Consider the following 24,548-nt stretch of genomic DNA (forward strand, 5'->3'; position numbering starts at 1 on the left):
CTTCTCCTCCTTCACTGCATCTTCCTTGATCTGTTGTAAGTCATCACAAGAAGAACCTGTTGTGACTCCTTTCTGTCTCTCCTCTATCTCATGTGAAGAAGCATCCAACTGTGCTTGATACTCATTTTCTGCAAAGTCCTGAATGCTCACTTTTTGATCAACTGTACTATCCTCAAACATGATAGTATCCTCAACTGCTATAACTTCATCTAGCCCAACTGTACTGGAGTCACTATCTGTGTCAATCGCACAATCCGGTGTGCCTGTGATATCACCTTCTGGCTCAACCTGCATAACGTCTGTAACCCCTTCTACCTGTGAAGATGATGCAAATAAACCATTACCTGAAGATGTGCTAATGTCTCCCTGTATTGAATCAGCATGTCTGTTAAACTCCTCATACAAATTTTTGCCTGTCATAGGGAAGGTACGATCCTTAGGCCTATCAAAACGTTCAATCAGTCTCTCCTTAAACTCCACATAGGAGGTAATGTGTGCATGACCCATAGTGACCATACCATGATGCCACCACTTGTGTGCTAACCCATCCAGGTGAATTGCTGCATACTTAATAGCTTCTTCCTCAGGCATAGGGTTCATTTGAAAATATGTGTCAAGCTTTTGAACCCAAGCTCTTACTGTAGATTTCCCCGAGCCATCATAATATGGTAACTGAAGTTTCCCTACTTTCTTCCGTAGCTCATAGCTCTAGTTCTTGTCATGTCCACGTGGCATATGCTTCATCCGCACATCTATATATTCCCTAAGGCTAATTGCAGCTATAAAATTTGGACCTCCGGCTTCCCAATCTCTCCTCAACTGGTCCTGTATATCAGTGATCTGGGGCTCTGGTACGGGCTGCTCTGGAGCTCTAGGAGGAAATGTTGGAACCATGGGCCTTGAACTCACTGTCCTAGTTTGCTGGGGTGCATGACCGAAATTGTTCTCAACTTGTTCGCCTCCATTATGTGCCCTATCCTAATTATTACCATTCTGATTATTTCCTCCAACCACATTAGCATTCAACCCCATTTGACGAGCCATCACCTGCATCATAAGCTCAAATCTCTGACTCTATTCCTATGCTCTTTGCTCTGTTGATCGCTGTCCCTGTGCTAAGGTGTCAAATAATTGTAAGAATCTTTCCTTTCCCTGATCTGGACCGGCATTCATTTTGTCAAACATTTTTCTCTCTCTGGCTAATCCAAATTTCCTATAAGACCTCCACAGGATGGCAGGACTTATAGCTCTGATATCACTGTAATGACCCCAACAGGTTATAACTTCTTCAAACACCAAAAATCTTTATACTTCAGTTGTTTGACATTTCGTCAAACACTTTGCAAGCAAGCTCTGATACCACTGTAATAACCCTCCTCAAATCTGCTCTCAAAGATGCTAATTGAAGGCTCAAAGAATTTTGTCAAACAATTCACATGCAAGAGACATATGACTGATATAGTATTTCAGCTTGCTTTAAATGACTTTTTTCCAATTTGCATCAATGAGAATCTAGTGATAGAAGATTACAATGAACTACACAATGACCTAACATGAGTGTGCTCCTAATTTTGACAATATTTAGTGCATATATTATGATCTAAGCATGAGAAAAGAACACCTACAGCCAATTGGCATTTTTGCAAACAGTTGGTATGCAAACTATCTAGCTGATAAATAATGAGATTGAATTGCTTAAATGACATCAGCAACTATTATCTTTTTGATTGCAATCAAATTTCTAATACAATGCTCATGAAATATGGCCAAGACTTTGGCATTTACATGGATTACCAAAATGACAATGTTGGTATAATGCACACTTACAGCTGAAACTTATAATACCCTAAAAAAAACAATACTAACAAGGGAACCTGGTTGTAGATGGCTGTAATAATTTTCCTTCAATGCTGCCCCTTTGGCTTTACTTTTTCGAACTGCTTTTTCGGCCTACTTTTTCGGTTCCGCTTTTTCCACTTGCTTTTTTGATTCCGCTTTTTCCGCCTGCTTTTTCAGTTCCGCTTTTTCCGCTTGCTTTTTCGATTCCGCTTTGTCCGCCTGCTTTTTCGGTTCCGCTTTTTCGGACTGCTTTTTTGGATTGCTACCTTGTTGAATCTCAAGATCATATCTTTCAATGGCGTCAAGATTTTCAGCTTGAAGGGATTTCATTCTTCAAACTATTGAGACATAACCTCTAGAAAATTCTCCAATTTCTTTGATATTTCCAACCATGCTTAAAAGAAGTTCTTCCATTTTTTTTATAGTGTTCTCACAAGAGCTCCATCTTTCGTTTTCTCAATGTGGGATAAAACATAACTCCCTTTATGTAACTTATGTCTCCAATGTGTTATAAAATAAAAGGGACTCTTTTAATTTAAATATTTCCCACAAACTATAGTCTATGTATTAATAAAGTTAAATATTTAAATTTAACTTTATAAAATAGCTTTATCAATGCAAAACAAATCTTATCAGTGATAAACAAGTCTTCTTGCCGATTTTAAACAATTACCATCGACATACCGCTACCACTGGATGTCCACCCATGCCCAAGATAACTTACTATAAATAGTAAGTATGCCCAAAGTTGCCTCAAAACCCCTCAGAAAGACCTGCAACTGAAACTATCTAGGCCAAATGGCCTCTAAGCCCTTTTGATGTCCTGGTTAGCCTACGGGACCATGGGGAAATAGGCTAACGACAACATCATGCTATGAATGCTAAAAAGGGGACATTACATCAGAGTATTGTGATATAGTTGAAAATGTCATTTTTTGGAGCCAAATGGAAATTAATAAATTATATTATGTGCCTAAGTATAAAGCAAAAATACTTTTAAGTGAAAGGTATGTAGTTGAAGCTAAGTTGCACAGTGGAGATCATAAATATGGCTCCCATGATGAGAATTGATCATCCAATTGTCTATTTGCTATTTGATAGTTTTTTGTGAGGGTTTACCTGAGTTGTGGATATCTATTCCATTGCTGAAGTATAATGGTTTTGATATTAGATTGTGACTTCTCTACTGTGATTTATGTAGATGAGAAGTATAGAGTTCTAAGATTGTTGTTGTCTTCCTTGGGTTGTGATTACTGTGGTTGGGAGGGATCATAGATTGTTGAAGTTGATTATCTCATATCCACCATTGAGGACATTACATACTGGATGTAATTTGTATAGCTGGGCATCTGCAATTACCAGCCATAGCGTGGGAATTATATGCATATAAACACTGCATTTTTGGGCGTTTATTTCTGGGAATTGATCTGCTTATTGAAGACTGTCGTCCATAATATTTGCAGCGCTGTGATTTAGTCGGGCCTGTGTGAGTTATAAAGGCCTGCGTTCAGCATTAAAGAATTGCATTCAATTTTCTAAGACCTGCATTAAACACCTGAAGGTTGGCGTCCCATGTTAGAGGCCTGTGTTTCTCTCTTTGAAGACCTGCAATCTGTTTTGAAGGTCTGCATTGAAGGTTGGCGGCCTGTATTGAGTGTTTGGGGGCTGCAAATGAATTAATGCTGCCTATCATGGATGCTGGAGGAAGTATATGTGACTGCTGTGAGTCATGTAGGGCTTAGGAACTGTAGCTGGGCAGCATATTGCAGCCTTGGTCATTGAATTCATCAACGCCGGGTTCATATTAAATCACATTATAACTCCATAAATTGTTGCAGCATTTTTACTTGCACAAACAATTATTACATATTGTCATTTCTTCGACTTTTGGCATTTCAGTGTGGCTTATGATTTTGCTACCAGCATTATTACAAAATTCAAAAAATCAAATATTTTTGGAAACACAAAGAAAATACAAAATTCATAACAAAAACAAAACTATTTCTTCATACATCCAACTTGGCCTGTTAGAGCCAACCAGGCTCTTTACAGTGGTTGTTTGCATACTGTTTGGTGAAATAACAAACAACTGACTTATAAAGGAATTTGGTGTTTATTAAGGTTATAACCGATAAGGGTTATTACAGTCTTGGGTGCGTCTTCAAGAACAGAGACATTTCCAAGGCTCTATGTTTGGGCTTTACAAGACTCATCTGTAAGCCATCTGCAAACACCCATATGCACTGATTCTTGTCTAATAAAATTCTATTTGTTTAATGCAATGAACACTAGTGGGTATGCAAGAGTTGTGTTTCCTCGAGACAAGGATTAGATAGTTACACAAGTTTAGTGTGATATCATTAATACTTGTTACTCTACAAACTTTGATGTGGAACTTACTCTATATGTTAACATGGAATAGCCTGGTAGTTTTTTGTATAAGCATGCAAATGGAAATATAAATGGTTAAATGCTATTTGGGGAAAATCCAGATAAATCTCACAATTGTATCAAATATACAAATTACCAGCATTTTCACCACCATACACCCAGCAGATCCTTGAGACGATCCAAGGCACACCCTCGGACTGGACTTTATCCTTTGGTGTTGAGCTACTTCTCATCTATGAGTACCTACTCTTTCCTTCTTATATTTTTCTATTTTCTTTGTTTTCCTATTTGTTCTTTCCATGGACACTGTTTAGTGCTCCTGATGCTGCCTGCTACCTTGTTGTATGTCTTACAATCCCTTACACACCCTTGTGGTCTCTTGTTGGACATCAATAAATTTATCTCATCTTTTTCAAACCCCATGAAGATTTGAACAAGACATATGTTTGATAGAATGATGTGAAAGATATTGGCAATTTTCTAAATAAGACTTCTACAAAAGTGTTTGACAAAATGCCTACGCAATGTATGTGAAATTTGTGATGTAATTTTGGATCAAAACTAGTAAGGATTATTACAATGGTATCAGAGCCAAGGCCCTTTCAGCCTTTGTAAAGAACCCAACCGGTTATAACTTCAATTTTTGTGGTTTGACATTTTGTCGGACACTTATCATGCAAGCTTTGATACCATTGTAGGGAGCCTTATTGGCTCTCTTATTTAGGAGGGGATTGGCAGTGTGTCATGTCCCCACTCTAGCTCAGTCTAACAGAGACATGTGAGTCAAGCTTATTATGGGGTCTTGTAGGCTGACAGGGTTGGATAGAGACCCAGTATGGTTATTCAGTGTTGGGGACTTGGTTTTCTGGTGGGTATTGATCAGTTGGGTGATGTTCCTTGTTTTTAGGAGGCAGTTCCTACATTTATGGGGTTCATTCCTACTTTTTAGGAGGTATGATCATGCCCATGGCTAGGTTTCCATGAGATGACCCTTTGGGTTTAGTTTCAGAGGGATAGGGCTTGTTTCCTAAATTTTAGGAGCATCCCTAGATTTTAGGGATGAGACTGCCAATGGATCCTTGATTTTCGACTTCAGTCACAGACAGGTGACAGGATGATTTTATGGTTTGTGATGTCAGTTGGGCAGTTTATGGCTATTTGGGTTATATTTTTAATATTTCTTAAGTTAGCGTTTAATATTTAAATAAGGCTAAGTTAATAGCCATTTTGGAGTAATAAGGGAATTTTGGCCTCATCTGGATGTGTATCCCATGTTATGATAGCTTGTTGGAAAGATCTTGAAATTCTCTAAATCTTCCTCTTTGGTCTCAGGGCAATTCGGTGAGCGGATTTATTACTATGGTGGAAAAGGTCATTTTCTAGTGACATGGTCACTTTAAAATAAGATTTAATTCATTTTTATAGCCAACGCCAATTGGGGGTCACTTTAGGGTTCGAATTGCTTTGCAAGGGGTTATAAGGAGATGGGTGCCATTTCTCACGATTATGCATATTTTTCAAACACTTCTTTTCAGATTTGCTCTGCTTGAGCGATTTGCATTCTGGGACGCAAACCCCAAGGGAATTGCTAGCTGGGACGTAACCATCAGCAGCATTGGGTATTGGTTTGTCAGTAGTTTCAATAGTATTCAGGAGGAAGGTAGACACCACTTCAGCTTGGGCCTACAGTTTGTTTTGTTGGGCATGTTCTTTGGTGTATGGGAGGTGAATTCTAGCAGCCGTACATTGCCATTTCTTGCAGCCGTACTCTGTCATTTGCAGCACTTGGATACATAGAAAAATCGGTTACACAGCAACAGAATCTTGCATCTTATCAGCCCATTTTCATCAGCCAGTTGTGGCGTCATTGTTAGAGGAAATGTACTAGATCTTTTATTTGGCTCTTTAATTCAAAGATCTGCTTGGTACGATTTGTATTAACTCTGACTTTACTGCATATTGTTATTTATTTTCAGACTCTTTTCTTGCCATTTGTTACTTCACATTTCTATGTGGAATAATCATCGAAAACACAAAAACAAACAAACTCTTCTGCATTTCTGTCTAGTTCTACAAGAAAACATTAATAAATAGGAAAAAACAAAAATAAAATAAATCTACAGCAGATTTGCAGCAAAGATCCATCAGGGATCTTCCAGTGGTATCAGAGCTTACATCCTACCAGCCTATAGGGTTTGTGAGAAATTGTCACAACAGATTTTGGCATCTGGGTATTGGATAAAAGTTTTTGATAAATCATTTCAGCATCTGGGTAGTCACTAGTTGGTGGATTGAATACAAATCTATGCATCCTGGTGGAGAAATACACAGATTCTACGAGCGCAGGAGAAACCAGTGGCAAGCAGAGGCCCCCAGAGACGCACAGATACCAACTATGGGTGAGGCACAGGGTGTTGCTGGCGACGGCATGCCTACAGAGGCAGAAGAAAGAGAGACGGTGCGGACCCTATTCACTACTCAGCCCAAGATCGCTCAGGCTCTAGACAGGTTACAGGATACCTTGGAGCGTTTGGAGATGGGTGGACACAAAGGCAGGCAAAGTAGATCAGTTTCAGTAGCTGGTAGTCAGCGCAGCCATCAGTCCCATTCTTCAGTTGGGAGCTCCCTTCATTCCAGTAGGAGGCATCGCTATCATACACCTACTACGAATAGGCCATTGCTTCCCCAATTCATATCAGGTGAACGGCCAGCGCAGGTGGAACCACCAGAAGTGGGGTTTCAGGAGTCAGTTTTGACGGCCACAGCTGAGTGGAGAGCTCTACCTACTGAGGTTAGGGATGTCTTCCCTCTTCTCCAGTATTGTGCACAGCGTAGAGATACAACCAAGTTCAGGGGAGATCGTGGTAATAGACTACCACAACAGCAGCAGAATTATGACCTCAATAGAGCTACTAGGAAGATTACATTGGCCCCGTATAATGGCTCAGGAGACACTAGTGCACAAGCTTGGGTCCACAAGATGGACATATACCTTTCATTGAGGCCCATGCCTGAGCGTGAGGTTATTCAGTTTGTTGTGTTGCATTTAGAGGGGATTGCCTATGATTGGTGGCACCATGGATTGGTCACCCAGGATCACGCCTTAGTTCACTCCTATGCTGAGTTCACCGAACGACTCATTGCACGATTTGACCGTAAGGATACAGAACTTTATTATAGGGAGTTGGCTCACCTTAAACAAACTGGTCATGCAGAAGCCTATATTAATGAGTTCCAGCATATTGCAGTTATGGTACCGGATATGCCCCAGAAACGTAGTGTGATGTTGTTCATTGAGGGTTTGCAAGATAGACTAAAAGGATTGGTACGTGCTTTCCAACCAGCTACTCTTAAGGAGGCTATTGATGTGACATTGAGATTGGATACTGTTCCCACTTCTTATCAGGCAGATAAGAAACCATTTAGAGATTCACGGCCTGCACAAAAGGCCAATACGACACAGAACAAAGGAGGGACCTCATCTAAAACTCCTTGGATGAATCAGGAGACGAGGAATGAATTGAGGAGGAAAAAGTTGTGTTTTTCCTGGAAAGAACCATGGGAACCAGGACACCGTTGCATGGGTAAAGGAAAGGTTCATTTGATTGAGGTGACTTCTGAGTTAGGAGATGAGGAGGTTCCTGATACTGATATTGAGGATAATACAGAGGATGTTGAGCATTTTACGACATAGTTGGAGTTAGACACCGCTGAGCCTGTGGCATCAGCTAAAGTAGCTATGGCTACCCTCTCCAGTTATCCTAAGTTTCATGCCTTCCGGTTGAAAGGTACACTTAAGGGTAAGCGGATCACCAGTCTGGTAGACACAAGTGCTACGCATAACTTTATTGATCAAAAATTAGTTGAGAGGCGTGGCTTACAATACGAGGAGTTTGGTGGTTTTGGAGTGAAGGTGGCTGATGGTGTCAGTTTGGGTTGTACCAAGCAGATTCCACAGCTTAGTATTCAGATGGGAGATTATACTTTGATTGATGACTTCTATGTGCTTCCCATAGAAGATTATGATGTGGTTTTGGGCATGCAGTGGTTACAGGGTATTGGGCGTTACATTATTGATCACCACTGTATGCAGTTAGAGTTTCTTTCTGGTGGGCAGAAGGTGATTTTGAGGGCAGCATCAGATGGTGGACCCAGGGAGATGACTTCTCGCAGGATGGAGACCATCCTTAGGCATAATGATGTGCTTTGGGCTACACACTATTTGGTTAAATCCAAAACACCCATATCTCAGGATGGCCGTGTATTTCATGTGGACATTCAGTCAGTGATGGATCGTCACAGTAGAGTGTTTGGTGATATACCTCCTGGAGTGCCACCAGATAGAGGGTTTGAGCATGGTATAGAGTTGGAGGATGGAGCGAAGCCAGTGATTACTACCCCATACCGTCATCTTAGAGCCTATAAGGATGAAATTGAGAAGACTATTTATGAGCTATTGGACATGGGTTTCATTCGACCTAGTTCCAGCCCCTTTGCTTCTTCTATAGTGCTTGTTAAGAAGAAGGATGGGACTCTATGGATGTGTGAGATTATGGAGGGATTGATAGTGGATGACAGATACAGTGTGGTAGATGATATTATCTACTATAAAGACAAGGTTTACCTTGTTCCGGGTTCTCAGTTGAAGGAACAAATTTTGCATGCTCTCCATGATATTCCTACAGCCGGACACCCAGGATATGGTAAGACTTACAGGGCGGTACGTGAGAGATTCTCTTGGAAGGGTCTCAAAGATGATGTTTTACACCATGTCCGTGAGTGTATGACTTGTCAGCAGAACAAGTCGGAGCATACCTACCCAGCGGGATTATTGCAACCCTTGCCTATACCGGAATAGAAGTGGACAGGGATCTCCATGGATTTCATTACAGGTCTTCCTCGGGTTCAAGGGAAAGATTGCATCTATGTTGTTGTGGATAGGCTAACGAAGTATGCCCACTTCTTTCCCATTGCATTAGATTTTACAGCATCACAGGTGGCTGAGTTGTTCTTCAGGGAGGTGTTTAGACTTCATGGTCTTCCCAAGACCATTGTGAGTAATAGGGACAGCAGATTCATGAGTTCCTTTTGGCAGGAACTTTTTACACAAGCTGGTACTTTGTTAACACCTAGTACTAGTTACCACCTTCAAACGGATGGGCAGACAGAAATAGTTAACAAATGGGTTGAGGGATATTTGCGTAACTATGTGTTAGGGCAGAAAAAAGCATGGGTGCGTTGGCTGCATTTGGGCGAGTATTGTTATAATACTACGCATCATATGTCCATTGGCATGATGCCTTTCAAAGCTCTCTATGGATATGAGGCATTATCTTTCACTGATTTGGCATTTGGTGACAATAGAGTTCCCTTGGCTCAGGATTGGTTACAAGAGAATCAGGATGTCATGAGATCTCTTAGGGAGAATTTGCAGCAGGCCCAAAATCAGCAAAAGATGTACGCTGACAGGCACAGGATTGAGAGGGCATTTAAGGTGGATGATATGGTCTTTCTGCATTTACAACCATATCGGCAGAGCACCCTAAGGGGGGGAGCTGAGAAGCTCAAACCATGTTTTTATGGTTCATACAGGATACTCAGGCGAGTGGGAGAGGTTGCATATGAGGTTGAGTTACCACATGGCAGCAAAGTTCATAATATATTTTATGTATCTTGCCTGAAAAAGGCCCTCGGACAGCATATTATAGTTTCACCCAAATTACCTCCTATGGATGAGGAAGGTAAATTGATTTTGGTCCCTGATGAGATTCTTTAGGTGAGGGAACGACGGCTGAGAAGCCGGGTGATTCGAGAGCATTTGGTTCGATGGAGAGATCTTCCCATAGAGGATGCCACCTGGGAGGGTGAGAGCATTTTACAGCATCCTGCATTACAGTTGCTTGTGGGCAAGCATCTCCGAGAGGGGAGGACTGTCATGTCCCCACTCTAGTTCAGTCTAACACAGACATGTGAGTCAGCTTATTATGGGGTCTTGTAGGCTGACAGGATTGGATAGAGACCCAGTATGGTTATTCAGTGTTGGGGACTTGGTTTTCTGGTGGGTATTGATCAGTTGGGTGACGTTCCTTGTTTTTAAGAGGCAGTTCCTACATTTATGGGGTTCATTCCTACTTTTTAGGAGGTATGATCATGCCCAGGGTTGGGTTTCCATGAGATGACCCTTTGGGTTTAGTTTCAGAGGGATAGGGCTTGTTTCCTAAATTTTAGGAGCATCCCTAGATTTTAGGGATGAGACTGCCAATGGATCCTTGATTTCCGACTTCAGTCACCGACAGGTGACAGGGTGATTTTATGGTTTGTGATGTCAGTTGGGCAGTTTATGGCTATTTGGGTTATATTTTTAATATTTCCTAAGTTAGCGTTTAATATTTAAATAAGGCTAAGTTAATAGCCATTTTGGAGTAATAAGGGAATTTTGGCCTCATCTGGATGCGTATCCCATGTTATGATAGCTCGTTGGAAAGGTCTTGAAATTCTCTAAATCTTCCTCTTTGGTCTCAGGGCAATTCGGTGAGCGGATTTATTACTAGGGTGGAAAAGGTCATTTTCTAGTGACATGGTCACTTTAAAATAAGATTTAATTCATTTTTATAGCCAACGCCAATTGGTGGTCACTTTAGGGTTCAAATTGCTTTGCAAGGGGTTATAAGGAGATGGGTGCCATTTCTCATGATTATGCATATTTTTCAAACACTTCTTTTCAGATTTGCTCTGCTTGAGCGATTTGCATTCTAGGACGTAAACCCCAGGGTAATTGCTGGCTGGGACGTAACCCTCAGCAGCATTGGGTATTGGTTTGTCAGTAGTTTCAATAGTATTCAGGAGGAAGGTAGACGCCACTTCAGCTTGGGCCTACAGTTTGTTTTGTTGAGCATGTTCTTTGGCGTATGGGAGGTGAATTCTAGCAGCCGTACACTGCCATTTCTTGCAGCCGTACTCTGTCATTTGCAGCACTTGGATACATAGAAAAATCGGTTACTCAGCAGCAGAATCTTGCATCTTATCAGCCCATTTTCATCAGCCAGTTGTGGCATCATTGTTAGAGGAAATGTACTAGATCTTTTATTTGGCTCTTTAATTCAGAGATCTGCCTGGTACGATTTGTATCAACTCTGACTTTACTGCATATTGTTATTTATTTTCAGACTCTTTTCTTGCCATTTGTTACTTCTCATTTCTATGTGGAATAATCATCAAAAACACAAAAACAAACAAACTCTTCTGCATTTCCGTCTAGTTCTACAAGAAAACATTAATAAACAGGAAAAAACAAAAATAAAATAAATCTACAGCAGATTTGCAGCAGAGATCCATCAGGGATCTTTCACAGTGGCCCTATTATGTTTAAACATCACCATTGGATTGGTGGTGGCACTCAGTTTTCAGTTTGGAGTTTAGGTAATGGATCTAAGAATGAATTTTAAATTATAAAGTTATTGCATAATATTTTGATGTAAAAGAAAAAGTGATTTAATTGGATAACTTTATAATATAATGATTGTTATTGAGGCTACATTGCATGCCTCCGTAGAAGACATAAGGTTGTTTTAAAGGTGGTCATTTGGTTGATGAGGAATAAGATGCTTGAAGAGGATTGGACCTCTTTAGGAGGGAAATAAATTTTACTGAAATGAAGGGAAAGCCTAAAAAGGCCAATTAGGGTTGGAATGAATGAAAGGACAGTATGGGCCTTCATTTCAGCATTCAAGCATTCATTATCACAACAGAAACTGAGAATTGAGCTTCGAGGAAGAGTGTCAGAAGCAGGTCAGACTTCTGGGAATGAAAACTCCTTGGAGAGTGGCAGGGTGAACCAAAACCCAACGTTTCTTGGAGGGTTAATACATTCAGAATTGGTCATTGACCAAATTGACAGCATTCTTTGGTGTAATCAGTGGATCAGACCTTTGTAGAGGACAGATTTGGGCAAGCTTGAGGTAGAAGGTTACAGATTAGACTGTTTAGAACATATTCCATATTCTTTACACAAGCTGTCTGACATATGATTCCATTCAGAAATCACAACCAATACCTAACTAGACATAGGGTTTGGGATCTATTACCAGGCAGCGAACTGAAGTATTCAGACTGCTTTAGTGGAACAGATTGGAAGAGCTACCTTTGTACAAGAAATCAATCTATTCTATGTCCTTAAGGTTGTCACAGAAAATCTCAGATTTGTTCCAGCATTTATACAAGTATGTTTTGAAGTATTGAAGAGAACAAAAATTAGAAATTTTCTGCCTATTACTGTATTTAGTTCCTGCACTTTCCATACTAGTTTCTATCATTTATATGTTCTTCATTTCATTACCATTATCAAGGAAAACGAAATAAATCAGAAAAACTCTAAAATTAGAGAGAAATCAGAATAGTGCAAAAACTCAAAAATATCAGAAATTCAAAGAAGCACAAAAGAGTCAGAACTTGCAGGCATCAGATCAGAGGGGATCTTTCATCTGGATAACACTAGCTTATTCCAATAGGCTAGGTCCCTTGTAATTGTCAACGTATGGCTTCCATTTGCTCTGTTCTTCTCATCCTTTTCAATTAGGCTACTTCAGAGTTGCTTACTTTTGAGGAATTTTCTGCCGTGGTAATGACATCATCTGTCATTATATTGTTATCACACATTCTAACTTCTCTGCTAATTTTGCTTAGCTGCTTCAAGATCTACTGAACTTCTTGCATTTTCCATTGGGAATTTCTTAGTTTAATTTAATTTTAAAATATATTACATATAGTAGGGTGTAATTTTGATAGATTTCTAATCTTATTTTAATAGGAATTTTTAATTTCCCATACAATCAGCTATTCATATATATATTTTTGCTATTCCAATTATAGTTTTTTCTTGAACATATATCCTGGCAGGTTTCTTTACTTTTAAAGGAAAGCTTTATCGATTCATTTTCAAATAGGGACAGACCTTTTATGAAGGTAAACAGTCTTGATGAATTCATGTTCTCAGTTCTTTGTTTAGATTGAAATACCTTTAGTCAATTATCTTAATGTGACGGCAATATTTATTTGTGGTTTAGATTGAATGACCTTCAGTTAGTCATATTTATGAGATGGTGAGAATGATAGGACACCTTAGGCTTTTTGTGATTACATTGAGTAATGTTAATCTCTTCCACAACTAATAGTCATATTTGAAAGATTACTTTTTAATATTGATTAGTCAAATTTTTAATAATCCATCCTATAATACGATTCTTACAGTTTGAATTTCTTTCTCATATGATAGTTGCTGTTAGGTTTTAACTTCTATCTAGCAATTAGAATTAGTAGATATTTCATTATCAGCTAGAATCAATAACCACCTTTGTAAATTCTTAATATTTGTCTAGAGGCACTTAAAATGATAAAAAGAGATTGATATAGAGGAAATTAAATTGCAAATATATTCATGTAATCTATGTCCCTTGCACTATATTACTAAGAAAATTATTTTAATTTATGCCAACTAAAAAATTGGTTGGAAACTGTATCATGCGCAATATCAGAGTTGGTTGATTTAATCAAGTTTTATGAACACTAAAGAAGTGCTTGCATGTTATGATCTGATAAATGCAAGTTTAGTGCCAAAGAAAAAGCAATACATGTAGAACATCTGAAATGGATTGATTGTGCTGGTACCCAAAATGTTTTTATGCTACAAGAAGACACTAATACGCTCTTCAACAAATTCTATAGAGAAGCCAACTCCAATTATTAAACTTCCTAAGAGAACTGGACCAACTGACAGAGATACTGATTTCCCCTACACTTTAGGCCTTGCAAAATGAAGGCAGGTAGAGCTATGATGCCCGCTAATACTCACACACACAACTAGCATTAACACCAAAGCAAATATCCCACATAAGGCTTCAACAACATTGAGAGAGTGCTAGAGAGTGGCTAATAGTTTGTTGACCTTGCAATCAGTGTGAACCATGAGATAAAATAACTTAAATAACTAACACATATTGTACAATGTAAAGGCATTCATTATTTAATCATTTTGTTCCTTCTCAGGTTTGTACTAGAAGAATCCAGCTAACCGGTCCCTTATCCATTAGGAGTCAACATGAAAATAACCATGACATGAACACAAAACTAGAAATCTATGAGACATCAGCCCATTACAAAGATGAGACCTCAAGTGAACATGCTGATGACATTCTTAGTAATCTTGAGCAGACTTCAACAATCTCCAACATTCAGCTGAAAGCTAATTTAATATGTTCCTTGAACATTAGCCGACTACTGAACATTTGTCACAACAAAATGTGCAACAAAAGTCATTCAAATTTTTGACCATGATGACTAAAAAGATAACTAAGGACCCTCAAGAGACATTAATTAATGTTGCTGAAAAATATAGCCCAAACTGACTTGCTTCTCATTATCATAAAACTGATTACATCTTGCTGAAAACCAAAACTCAAAGAAAACTAGCTAAACCTTCAACTATTTTTTATAACACATTACATTAACATAAATTGAAAAAGATGGAACTGCTGAAACCATCAATATTGGCACCCCAAGAACAGATAAAATAGGAGAATATATAGAAGAGAGAGGAGATTCGGATCTAATCTGTAGATGACACATGTCTCTCCTTCCTCAATCTGTTTTGCACAATCACTCCTTTCTCCCAATTGAAAATATTCTGCTTGTTCTAATCTAAGAGATATCTGATCTCCCCGACTGTAAGATATTTGCATTTAGTTTCCCTCTTCATCTTGTTGCAAAACATAAAAGAACAGTTAATTTGCAATTTGCAACAATAAAATCCCCAATATTTGAACAGAAAATGGTTCTGTCATATTCATCCATCAAAAAACTCTCATAAAACCCCGAGAAAAACCCACTTGGAAAAAAAGCCCAACTGCAAAAATAATATTTCAGTTTAACCCTTCAACAGGCCCACAAAACTCCAGCAAAAGACAAAACATACAGTTGCATATTCATTTAATTTCACCTGTGTCACCTGTGTGTGCTTTTTGTATTTTCATTTCTGCACACATTATAATATCCAACAAATACTTTTGTTTCTGTAGCAACCACTTTAATATTTTATCATTCTACACATAGCCTTGACTTTCTTTAGGTGAGGAAATAATATGTTTTAACTTAAATTTTCACCTCAATACATGTGCACAAATTTCCTGCTCAAACCCTGGTAAACACCTTGACTGCCATATTGCACTACCTGATTGGACTAATTCACCGGCTATACACCACCTCAGCGCCACATGTCATATAGTCTCTAACCCTCTGCCTCTAACACTGACTGCCTGCCTAACCTCACAACCTACTGACCATGGACACTCTCTAACTCTGGAATTTCAAGTCATCTTGTATATAGCCCAGACAACCTCACGACAACACAACTCTCTTGCTCTCCAACCATCATTGCTAACAACCATTTAACCTGCAAGCCCACGATTGACTGCCATCTCCAGTTCTCAAGATGCCTCATTCAGTGTCATGAGGTAGCGACTAGCGGTTAGTTGCCAACTAACCATCATAAACCTTCAAGAGTCAGCGACTAACACCTGTTGCAGGTCCTGCCATGTGCCAAGTGCCTGCTTCTGGTTTGTCTATTGATCTACCTGGTGTCGAATCCAATCAGCTTGCCACATCAATACCTCCACATCAGCATGTCACGTATTGAGCCCTCAAAATTTGGTCTGGTTGCCACCCCAAGTCAACAGCCAAGTCATTAGCTACCAAGTTGCTGAGCTATCTGAATTGTGCACCAACAGTCTGTGTGCGCACATACAAACTGCCAAAAGACCACATGCCCTTGGCAATATAATGGTGGTGTGTTGGCTTATACAAATACAAATATAAACTCCCACGTGCCCAATGTAAGACTAATGTCCCTAAAATATACTTTCAAAAGCGCTACTGTGAGAATGTTTTGAAACAGCCAATTTCTCGCACTTGTAAACAATTTGAAAAATCCTTAAATCCCTTGCATATGCAGTGTCCCATTATTGTTTGGAAAATTTGAAGATCCCTGCGCACATTCACCTAAATTTTTTTAACAGACCATGCAACTCTTTGTTTGAAGGTTTGTTTTTTAGTAAACCTCTCAAAAACATCTGTTGATCATGTTTTTGAATGTCTTCTCCCTTTTCTGTATGTGATCTGCAATATTTGGAAATTTTTGTAAAATATTATGTTTAAATGCTGCCATCCAACTCACATGTTGATGCTGCCCATTGCAAACTAGCTTGGGAATATTTAACCACCACCATTCAGATTTGTTTGAAAATGAATTAAAATGTTAAACAGACCCAATTTGCTTTGAGCCACCAATAGTCTGCAAATGTTGTGTTGTATGGTGTCAATTCCATTCTGGTTGTTGGTTGTCCATGCTAGAAGAAAGCCATTTAAACCTCTCCTATTCTTAAACATAGGCTTGCAACATTCAATCACCACTTCTCATGTGTTTCAAAGTTCCTTGTTAAAACTGTTGTTGCTGCCATGTGCATTGAAACCAGGGGTTTTGCAATAATTTTGTGGGAAAGTATTATTTAAAGCTCAATAATGAAATTTGTTTACTGTTATGGCTATAAATCCCATTGGCATGTCCCTTGCAATTCATTATCTGCAAATTTACCATTTCAAGTTCATCTGAAAACTCTACTCAAGTATCCCATGCATTGGCATCCATTCTTTGTTGTTTCCTCTGATAGAAATTTGGTTTGGAAATCCTCTTTGAAGGCCCCATATTAGAGGTTAAGAACCTTTGTCCAGATGCACTTGCCAGTGCCTCAAAATTTAAATTCAATTAAAAAAAAATACTATAAATAATGTTTCGCTTCCGGCATTGCAACCTAATATAAGACCAGTTTCTTCCATATGCAGTAACATTGACCACCCTAACTCGTTATTTTATGAGTTTGATGCTGAGTCCTAGGTGGATTCAGCTAAAAAATTGTTCCTTTTAATCAACTACTGCAAAAAACCACTAGGCGACTTCACTATGCATCTGAATATATTTTGATCAACCAAACCCTGAATCTCAACTATTCAGCAAGTTTCACGATTGAATAAATCTACCCTCATAAATGACTCTAAATACTGATCAAAGTACACATCCGGACCTTGGCATCTCACAGGTACCTAATTTGGTAAACATAGGTTCACCCTATCAAACGGTTCCTCGTGACTATATCCAAGGTGTAAGGTATCGATCCTCAAAGTCACCAATCTTATTTCCTGGGCAATTGAAACTACCAGAACAAAACTGAAAACACATTTTGAAGCCTCTGATAAAAATATCTAATGGCTCCCTGGGATGCAATGACTGATGAAACTCGATCATTATGATACAGCGAACATGTGCTCTAGAGGAAAAAAAGAAATGCCTTCAAATTTGCAAGATATTGTTGGTCAAACTTGACCACTTTCAGACCATTCCGCCAATGCATATTTAAAATTGGATAAAGTTAATTACATATTGATTTGGTAAATAAACCAAATAGACTCCTGGGGAATTGAAACTTTGCACATCAATGTATGAAAACACAACCATCATAGAATCACATCTGAGACTTCATGACAATTCATATGTTGCAAGATGCAACATTCATAAAAATGCTATTTGCTGATGTATACACTTAATATGCAGAAAACTAGATGAAGTGGTCTCTAGTTTCGGCTTGAAAGCACATCAAATTAACACCTAAAGTTTTCTAACTTTAGACATAAGTTCACTCTCATACTGGCAACACAAGACAACAACTAGTCTGCAATGACAATCAATCGGTCAAATTTTATAAGCTCTCAAAGCTGACCTCTAAGTAACTTATGCACTTCATACTCAGGAAATCTGAACAAATGGTTCCTGAACAAATGGGCTTTGGACTTGGCTTGGTAGACTGGCCAAACAAACACTCCGAGGTCTGAAACTATCTATGGCGGATCTTTGTCATGACTATAACACAGGAGAAATGCTTGATACCCCATCACACTCATTTTGTTATGAACTATGATAGTATGACACCATACAAAGTGCCTCTTAGAATTCTGTTTAAATCGATCATCTACAAATCAGAATAAATTGGCTTCGAAATTGCATTAGGAAACATGACAAATGAATTCATTAGGGACTCAAAACTGACACAAGGCATATATCTCATGTACAACGCAGGTTGACACAATCTCACCATAACCCTTATCCAATCAAAAGATGTAGACCACCAAAGTAGGGAACTTGAAATTTCTGGAAAAGTGCAATATACAGATAATTGCAAACACCTTACAATAGGCACATGCAAAACATATCAAAACTGACTTGGAGGGCCCAAAGCTGGAGCATATGCTATTTGATATGCATTTAACACATCCACAAGTTGGTAGCTCGTGAAACTCCACAAGGCACAAAATGCACACTCTCAAAGTAGGCCTCAATTATTTTTGTACTTCAGAAAAATGCAGATTGACAAACCTCCTCAAAATGACACTTCCCTAGACCGTCAATCCTGCAGGGATGAGGCTACAAATGGGAACGTGAGCTGAATGTGAAGTCGAAAACATATCTATCAAGATGCTACACATGGAACTCATAAGGTATTCAAGGTACTCAATGTCCAACGTGGCTTTCCAAAACAAAATGTATAAAGGGAAATTCTTAGAGTTTGCAAAATTTTCAATATGGTAATCTCAATAATTGAGAGGACTAGCAGATTGCATATATGGACTCGTCTCTAAATGTATTAAAACTTCCAAAGTATTCAGTACCTAGCTTAACATTTGCATGCAAACATTATGTCCTCTGTAAGTTGCAGGAGTTTTTGTGATGTTAACTAGAAGTTGTATGATGACCAAATGCTTGAGTGGGGGCTTCTCACTACTTAACTAGTGGTTTTGCGACCAAGGGATGATTTTTCTAACCACTAGTTCTATGAGTAGTGGTTTTGTCACAAATGCAATGGAAGGAAGAAAACATTATAGGAAAGCTGGCTTAGCTTTAGATTTCCAACTTTTTCGCTTCTTATTCAAGGCATATTGTAATTAGAAGGATTAATTTACTGAGGTTCAAGAAAGGTTAGAAACACAATGAAGGTTTGAGTTATAAAATTGGAGGAAGCTACATATATGAGATGTAAGGATATTGGTCAAGACTTTTGAGAAAGCAAGAGGTCTATTGTAGATTGCAGAGACCACTTACATGATTAAGACATTATTGATTGATATTAGTGTCCTTGAAGGCCTCAAGAACGTAGATGAAGATAATGAAGAGAGAAGCATGGCTTCAGTTTTCTGGAGTTTTCTCACATTTAGTTTTTCCAAGATAATTCATGTGCCCAACTAATTGTTTTATCGTGTTAGATATATTTGTTGCATACTTCCATTTCTTGAAATTGATTCACTATGTCAAATTGTGAAATGAGCATTAGAAATCAGTCAAATGCACGGAAATAACTTATAAGCAAAGCAATTGTTCCTAGCAGCAAGTAGGAGTTGAAATTAGTCTCATGTATTTAAAAATAGTAGATCCTCATGCAGACTGCTTTGTGAATATTTAAGAAGAATCACGTGATTGGTGGTAGCATAGTTGGGTTTGAAACATTATATACGTTTTATGTAGCATAGATGAGAGCATGTGTAGAATTGTGTACTGAAATGCATGATGCAGATGCAAGCAGAAAGTGCTGCAGAATAATAATTTTTATTTTTCAAGTGTTGTTTCTATAGTGCAGTACTTGCAGCAATATTCAAACAAAGTGAATCTGTGTTAATGAATCATGCAATGGAGATCAAATTTTGTTTGAACTTAAAGTTGATGAAATTTGATATAGAAGGAAATCGGAAGTCTATTTTTGGTTCTCCATCCTGCAGCAATACTAAGTCACATAGAATACCCACAATTTACTCTAGCATATTAGAAGTTACCCATGGTCATTTATTTAAACATAAACTGTAAATGTAATCTACATGATATTCACTATCAATAGTTCTTGCCACGAGCTCATAGTTTTTGCAGCAGGAATGTTATGAGTGCCTAATTCATCAATTTCTTTGTAAATTTCTTTTGGGTACAATATATGATAGTTATCATTCAAATGGTCATGAACAAATATAAATCATAAATGATGTAACATGAATATCTAGAAATAACACAGAATCATGCAATGCAATATATGGCAGAATGATATATCTTTCATAGCATAGTCTTCTCGTACGTGAACAACAGCATGAATTGTTTTGACCTTCCTACAAATAGTGCTCGGCAATTGGTTAAGTCTGCCAACCACTGACAATTGACACCATTTCAGAACAATTGTTTAACTATGCTACCCAACTAAAATGGTATTATTTACTAATAAGATAATTGTTGTCTACATCATCTGCCCCTCAAAACTTGTCGTCTTCTAGAAGACAGAAAAAAAAATGAGGAACACATAAAGAAAGTCTATTGGGACAAGTGACAAGACGCTCCTAGAGTGGTTGAGGTCGTGGCATGTGGAAGTTGTTGGCGAAGGATCCTTTGGTCTTTTTTTGCTATCATTTATTTTCACAACCAGCCTTTAGTAATCTCAAGGCATCCATCAAATCATTCTGGGAAGTTGCCAACTATTATTCCTTTCCCACGTGAGCTATCTTCTCTTGTGCAAGCTCATTTTCTAGCTCCCTCATTCTAACCTATAGGGTTGCGTCTCTCTCCAAAGTGATAGTATGTTCCTCCTCTACCTTTTGAGTCATCCATGTCATATGTTGTAACCATAGGAATGTTGTTTGAAAGGTCTCTTCCATTCTAGAAAGAGTGCTTAGTGTCATAGCCCCATTTTAAAATATAATTTAATAAATGATGATAAGAAAATTATATTCAAGCATAGAAAAAAGAAATAAAAATTACATATATAGTATATCATCAATAAAATAGTATTTAGTATAATATTTAAAACAATTAAATAATAATAAATTGAATATGAATAGATAAATAAATAAAATTAAATAGAAAAGAATATTGTAGAAACTTTTTTATCTTTCTAAATAAGATTTAATAATAAATGATAATAAATACAAAATAGATAAGTAAGAAATAATATAATATAAATTAACTAAATCTAATAAAAAGTCAAGATATATCATAAAAAGACCTCTCTTTAAAATTAAGGTATAAAAGGGAGGAGAGTTCATTTTAAAGAGTAAGGAAGAAGGGAAGAAGAGAGGAGTCAATGAAGGATTTATTAGAAGAGGAATGATAAGAAAACAAGTAACTTTTTTCAAATATTTTTAATGATGAAAGGATGTGACTTTTAGAAAGAGTTGTGATTATGAATCGTTGTGACTCTTCAAAATATTTTAACTATGAAGAGTTGTGACTTTTCAAAGGGATTGTGATTATGAAGGGTTGTGACTTTTCAAAAGGATTGTGATTATGAAGGTTTGCAACTCTTTGAAAAGGACGTGGATGATAAATAAAATATGGGAGGATTAAAAACTAGTTAACCTAAGAGAATTAAACTACAAACCCATTAGAGCAGAGCAAGTAAAGAAACTAAACTAATAGATATTGAATGTTGGGAATTGAAGTAATATATATTCTACAAGGATTATAAAATTGAAAAACTAAAGGGAACTAGAGGTTTGTTCATTTGATATATTTATTTTGTAAATAAATATGAATCATTTGTTAGATAAAATTATCAAGATCAAGGATTGAGATGAGAACTTTATACTTCTCATAGAGATCAACTAAGAATTTGGTAGACATCATGAAGATGGACTACTGTAGATTAACCTTGCAGCAAATAATTGATCTTAATATGTTGGAAATCCCTTTAGATTTCCAAGTTGAAGATAATAGCAACATCCTTGATCCAGAGTTTCGTCAAGCCAACTTTGATAAGAAGTACCCTTTTCCTATTCAGTGGCAACAAAAGGAAGGCACGTCTATCATGGACAGATTTCAATCCATCTTGGTAAACACCAATAAATGGTTGAAAAGTAAAGGCCTTAAAATAGTAAATCCTAAGATGGGCTTGGATTATGGAAGTTTTGGTTCTCCTAGTAGGAAGTCACAACTAGAAATCATAGGGAAAGATGTTGCTTCATCTTTTGATGCTAGAGGTTCCCTCAAATTCAAATTGAAGGGTGGAAAGGTAGCTAATTCATCTCAAATTCTTGAACCAATTCAAGAATCAGTGGAAGAATCAGAAAAGGAATTGGAAACAGAACCTGATAAAGGAGATTTAGATGAAGAAGGGCAAATCATGATCATATCTCCTCCAAAGCCTGCACAAGTTTGTACATCTTCTATACATGAAGAGCCTTTTTTGCATGAGGTTGCTGATCATGTGGATTTATCCTCCATTGTTTTCACTCCTTCCATTCCAGTCTCATAGGTTAATACCATGGCTCTTCCTATTTCCTCTGCTACTCCTCGCATCCTTGCAAATGAACAATATGAACATTTAGCAAATGTGTTTGAGGATTTTCCAACTCTTACCAGTCATCAAGTTTCCCAACTTGATACATCTTTAACAGGATTTGAGTTTTTCATGATGAAGTCTTCTCAGCATGTTCCTATGCCTTAAAATCCTGCTATATTACAACGGAAATACAATCAAGATGAATGCCAATGGTCTCCACTGTAACTACTTCTATGGATGAAGGTATTAGCCTACCTGCATGGTTGAGAAAAATAACGACGAATAGGAGAAAAGTGGCTGTTCCTCCGGACAATCTTCCTGTTAAGATGACCAAATCTAAAACTCTGAAAGACAAGATTGTTTTCAGAATTTTGGTTGATTCAGATAAGACCAAATTTGTTGAAGTTGTTGAGCCCTTGGTAGATAAACCTATTGAAGAACTTACTCATTTTAATTACAAGTTTATCAAGGTTGAAATCGGAAAGCAATCACGTTTGAGTTGTTCACAAGATGCTCAAGATGCATTGGTTAATGTATCAAAGAGCAATTATGAGCTATGGGAAAAGAAAAATCAACTGAAACAGGAAGTTTGTCATCTAACTGAGGTCATTTAGAAACAATCTTCTTAGAGTGTTGTTGTTATGTCTCAAACATCTAAGGAGGGAAAGTTGATTGAAGCCGCCAAGTCTTGGATACAGGAAATCATTTCTGAAGGAGTTTGAGCCATCACAGAGACATTTGCAGTTCTTAGGCATGTCAAAGAGATGAATGAAATGGAGCAAAACTTAATTTCTTCTCTGACTCAAGAAGCAAATAACTTGAAGGAAATCCTTGATGATTGGGATGAAATGGTGAAATTCAATCTGGATGCCTTGGTCTCATGAGATGTTTTTTAGAGAAGGGTTCATTGGTTACAAAGAGGAAACATTGAGGAAGCTGATCACAACGTTGCAGGTGGCCTTTGAAGATTGTTAGGCAATTGAAACAAGTGTTACTTGTGATTTGGAACAGATGGGATGCCATGTTACTGATGAATCTAGTAATCTTATTGCAGCAGAGAGTAAGCTCAGAATATACAATCAGGATCAATGCTGATGTAGATTCTAAAGACTTTGGTTCACATACAATGAACAAGTTTGTCTTGTATAAATCCTTGACAAAACACTTGTTAGATACTACCATAGCAAATTCCAAAGTTGTACAAACAACATATGCAAATGCAGTGAGAGTAGAAGCCATATCAAAGACCATGGAAATTGTTGATCTTCCCACAGTGCATGACATCATTGTCAAATTAAAGGCACTAAGAAACAATCTTTAAGATTGTTGTTTTTGTTTTTATTTCATATTAGTAGTTGTAAAGGATGCATTACATGAAAAAATGTAATTACATATAATGTGAGTTACAGGTGTATGTAAAAGATGTAATGCAAGTTGCATGTGCAGTAACATGTAACCCTTTATTTTCTCCTGTAGTTAGACTAGGTCAAAGTTGGTTGAATTGCTCCCACTTTTTCCTTCACCTTTTTCTCAACTCCTATGCCTATATAAAGGAGTGCCCCCTCATTGTAAAATCATCATTATCTTTATGCAAGAGAGCTCTGCAGAAATTGTGCCAGCAGAACTTTGTTTGTGTAAGCACTATTTTGAGAGAAAGTGAATACAAAGGAACATTTGAGACTTAAGTTTAATTAATTGAGATTGTTACTTGCATCAGTTATAAGCTTTGTCTATAATTCATTTAAGTTTTCTTTGATTCATGTTATCTTGTGTTTTTGGTAATTGTATCTCGTGAATTGAATAAAAAAGAGCTAAGAAGCAATTGGACCTAGAGCTTTGACCAGGAGCAATTGTGGAAATATATAACTAAAAGCTTTGTTTGTAGCTTATATTTTCTTCTTAATTCGCAAAATA

At 37.6% G+C, this 24,548-nt stretch overlaps 1 protein-coding gene across 5 annotated transcripts in view; it reads left to right on the forward strand.

Annotated features, from left to right (window-relative positions):
• Positions 1-24,548, forward strand: part of LOC149573129 (DENN (AEX-3) domain-containing protein) — a 325,899-nt gene that overhangs the window by 284,576 nt on the left and 16,775 nt on the right. For 4 of the 5 annotated variants that reach the window (XR_016360042.1, XM_089814310.1, XM_089814312.1 and 1 more), the window contains one exon: positions 13,126-13,191. Coding sequence is in view for 4 of the 5 variants with exons in the window: in XM_089814310.1 (XP_089670436.1) it covers positions 13,126-13,191 (66 nt within the window). In the remaining variant the exon portion in view is untranslated. Of the gene's footprint in view, positions 1-13,125; positions 13,192-18,743; positions 18,815-24,548 lie in introns of those variants that run through there. The other variant, XM_089814313.1, reaches the window with a different exon arrangement.

Source organism: Cupressus sempervirens, chromosome 2, assembly GCF_028749045.1.
Source record: "Cupressus sempervirens isolate cs-2001-9-10 chromosome 2, ASM2874904v1, whole genome shotgun sequence".
Classification (NCBI taxonomy): Eukaryota; Viridiplantae; Streptophyta; class Pinopsida; order Cupressales; family Cupressaceae; genus Cupressus; species Cupressus sempervirens.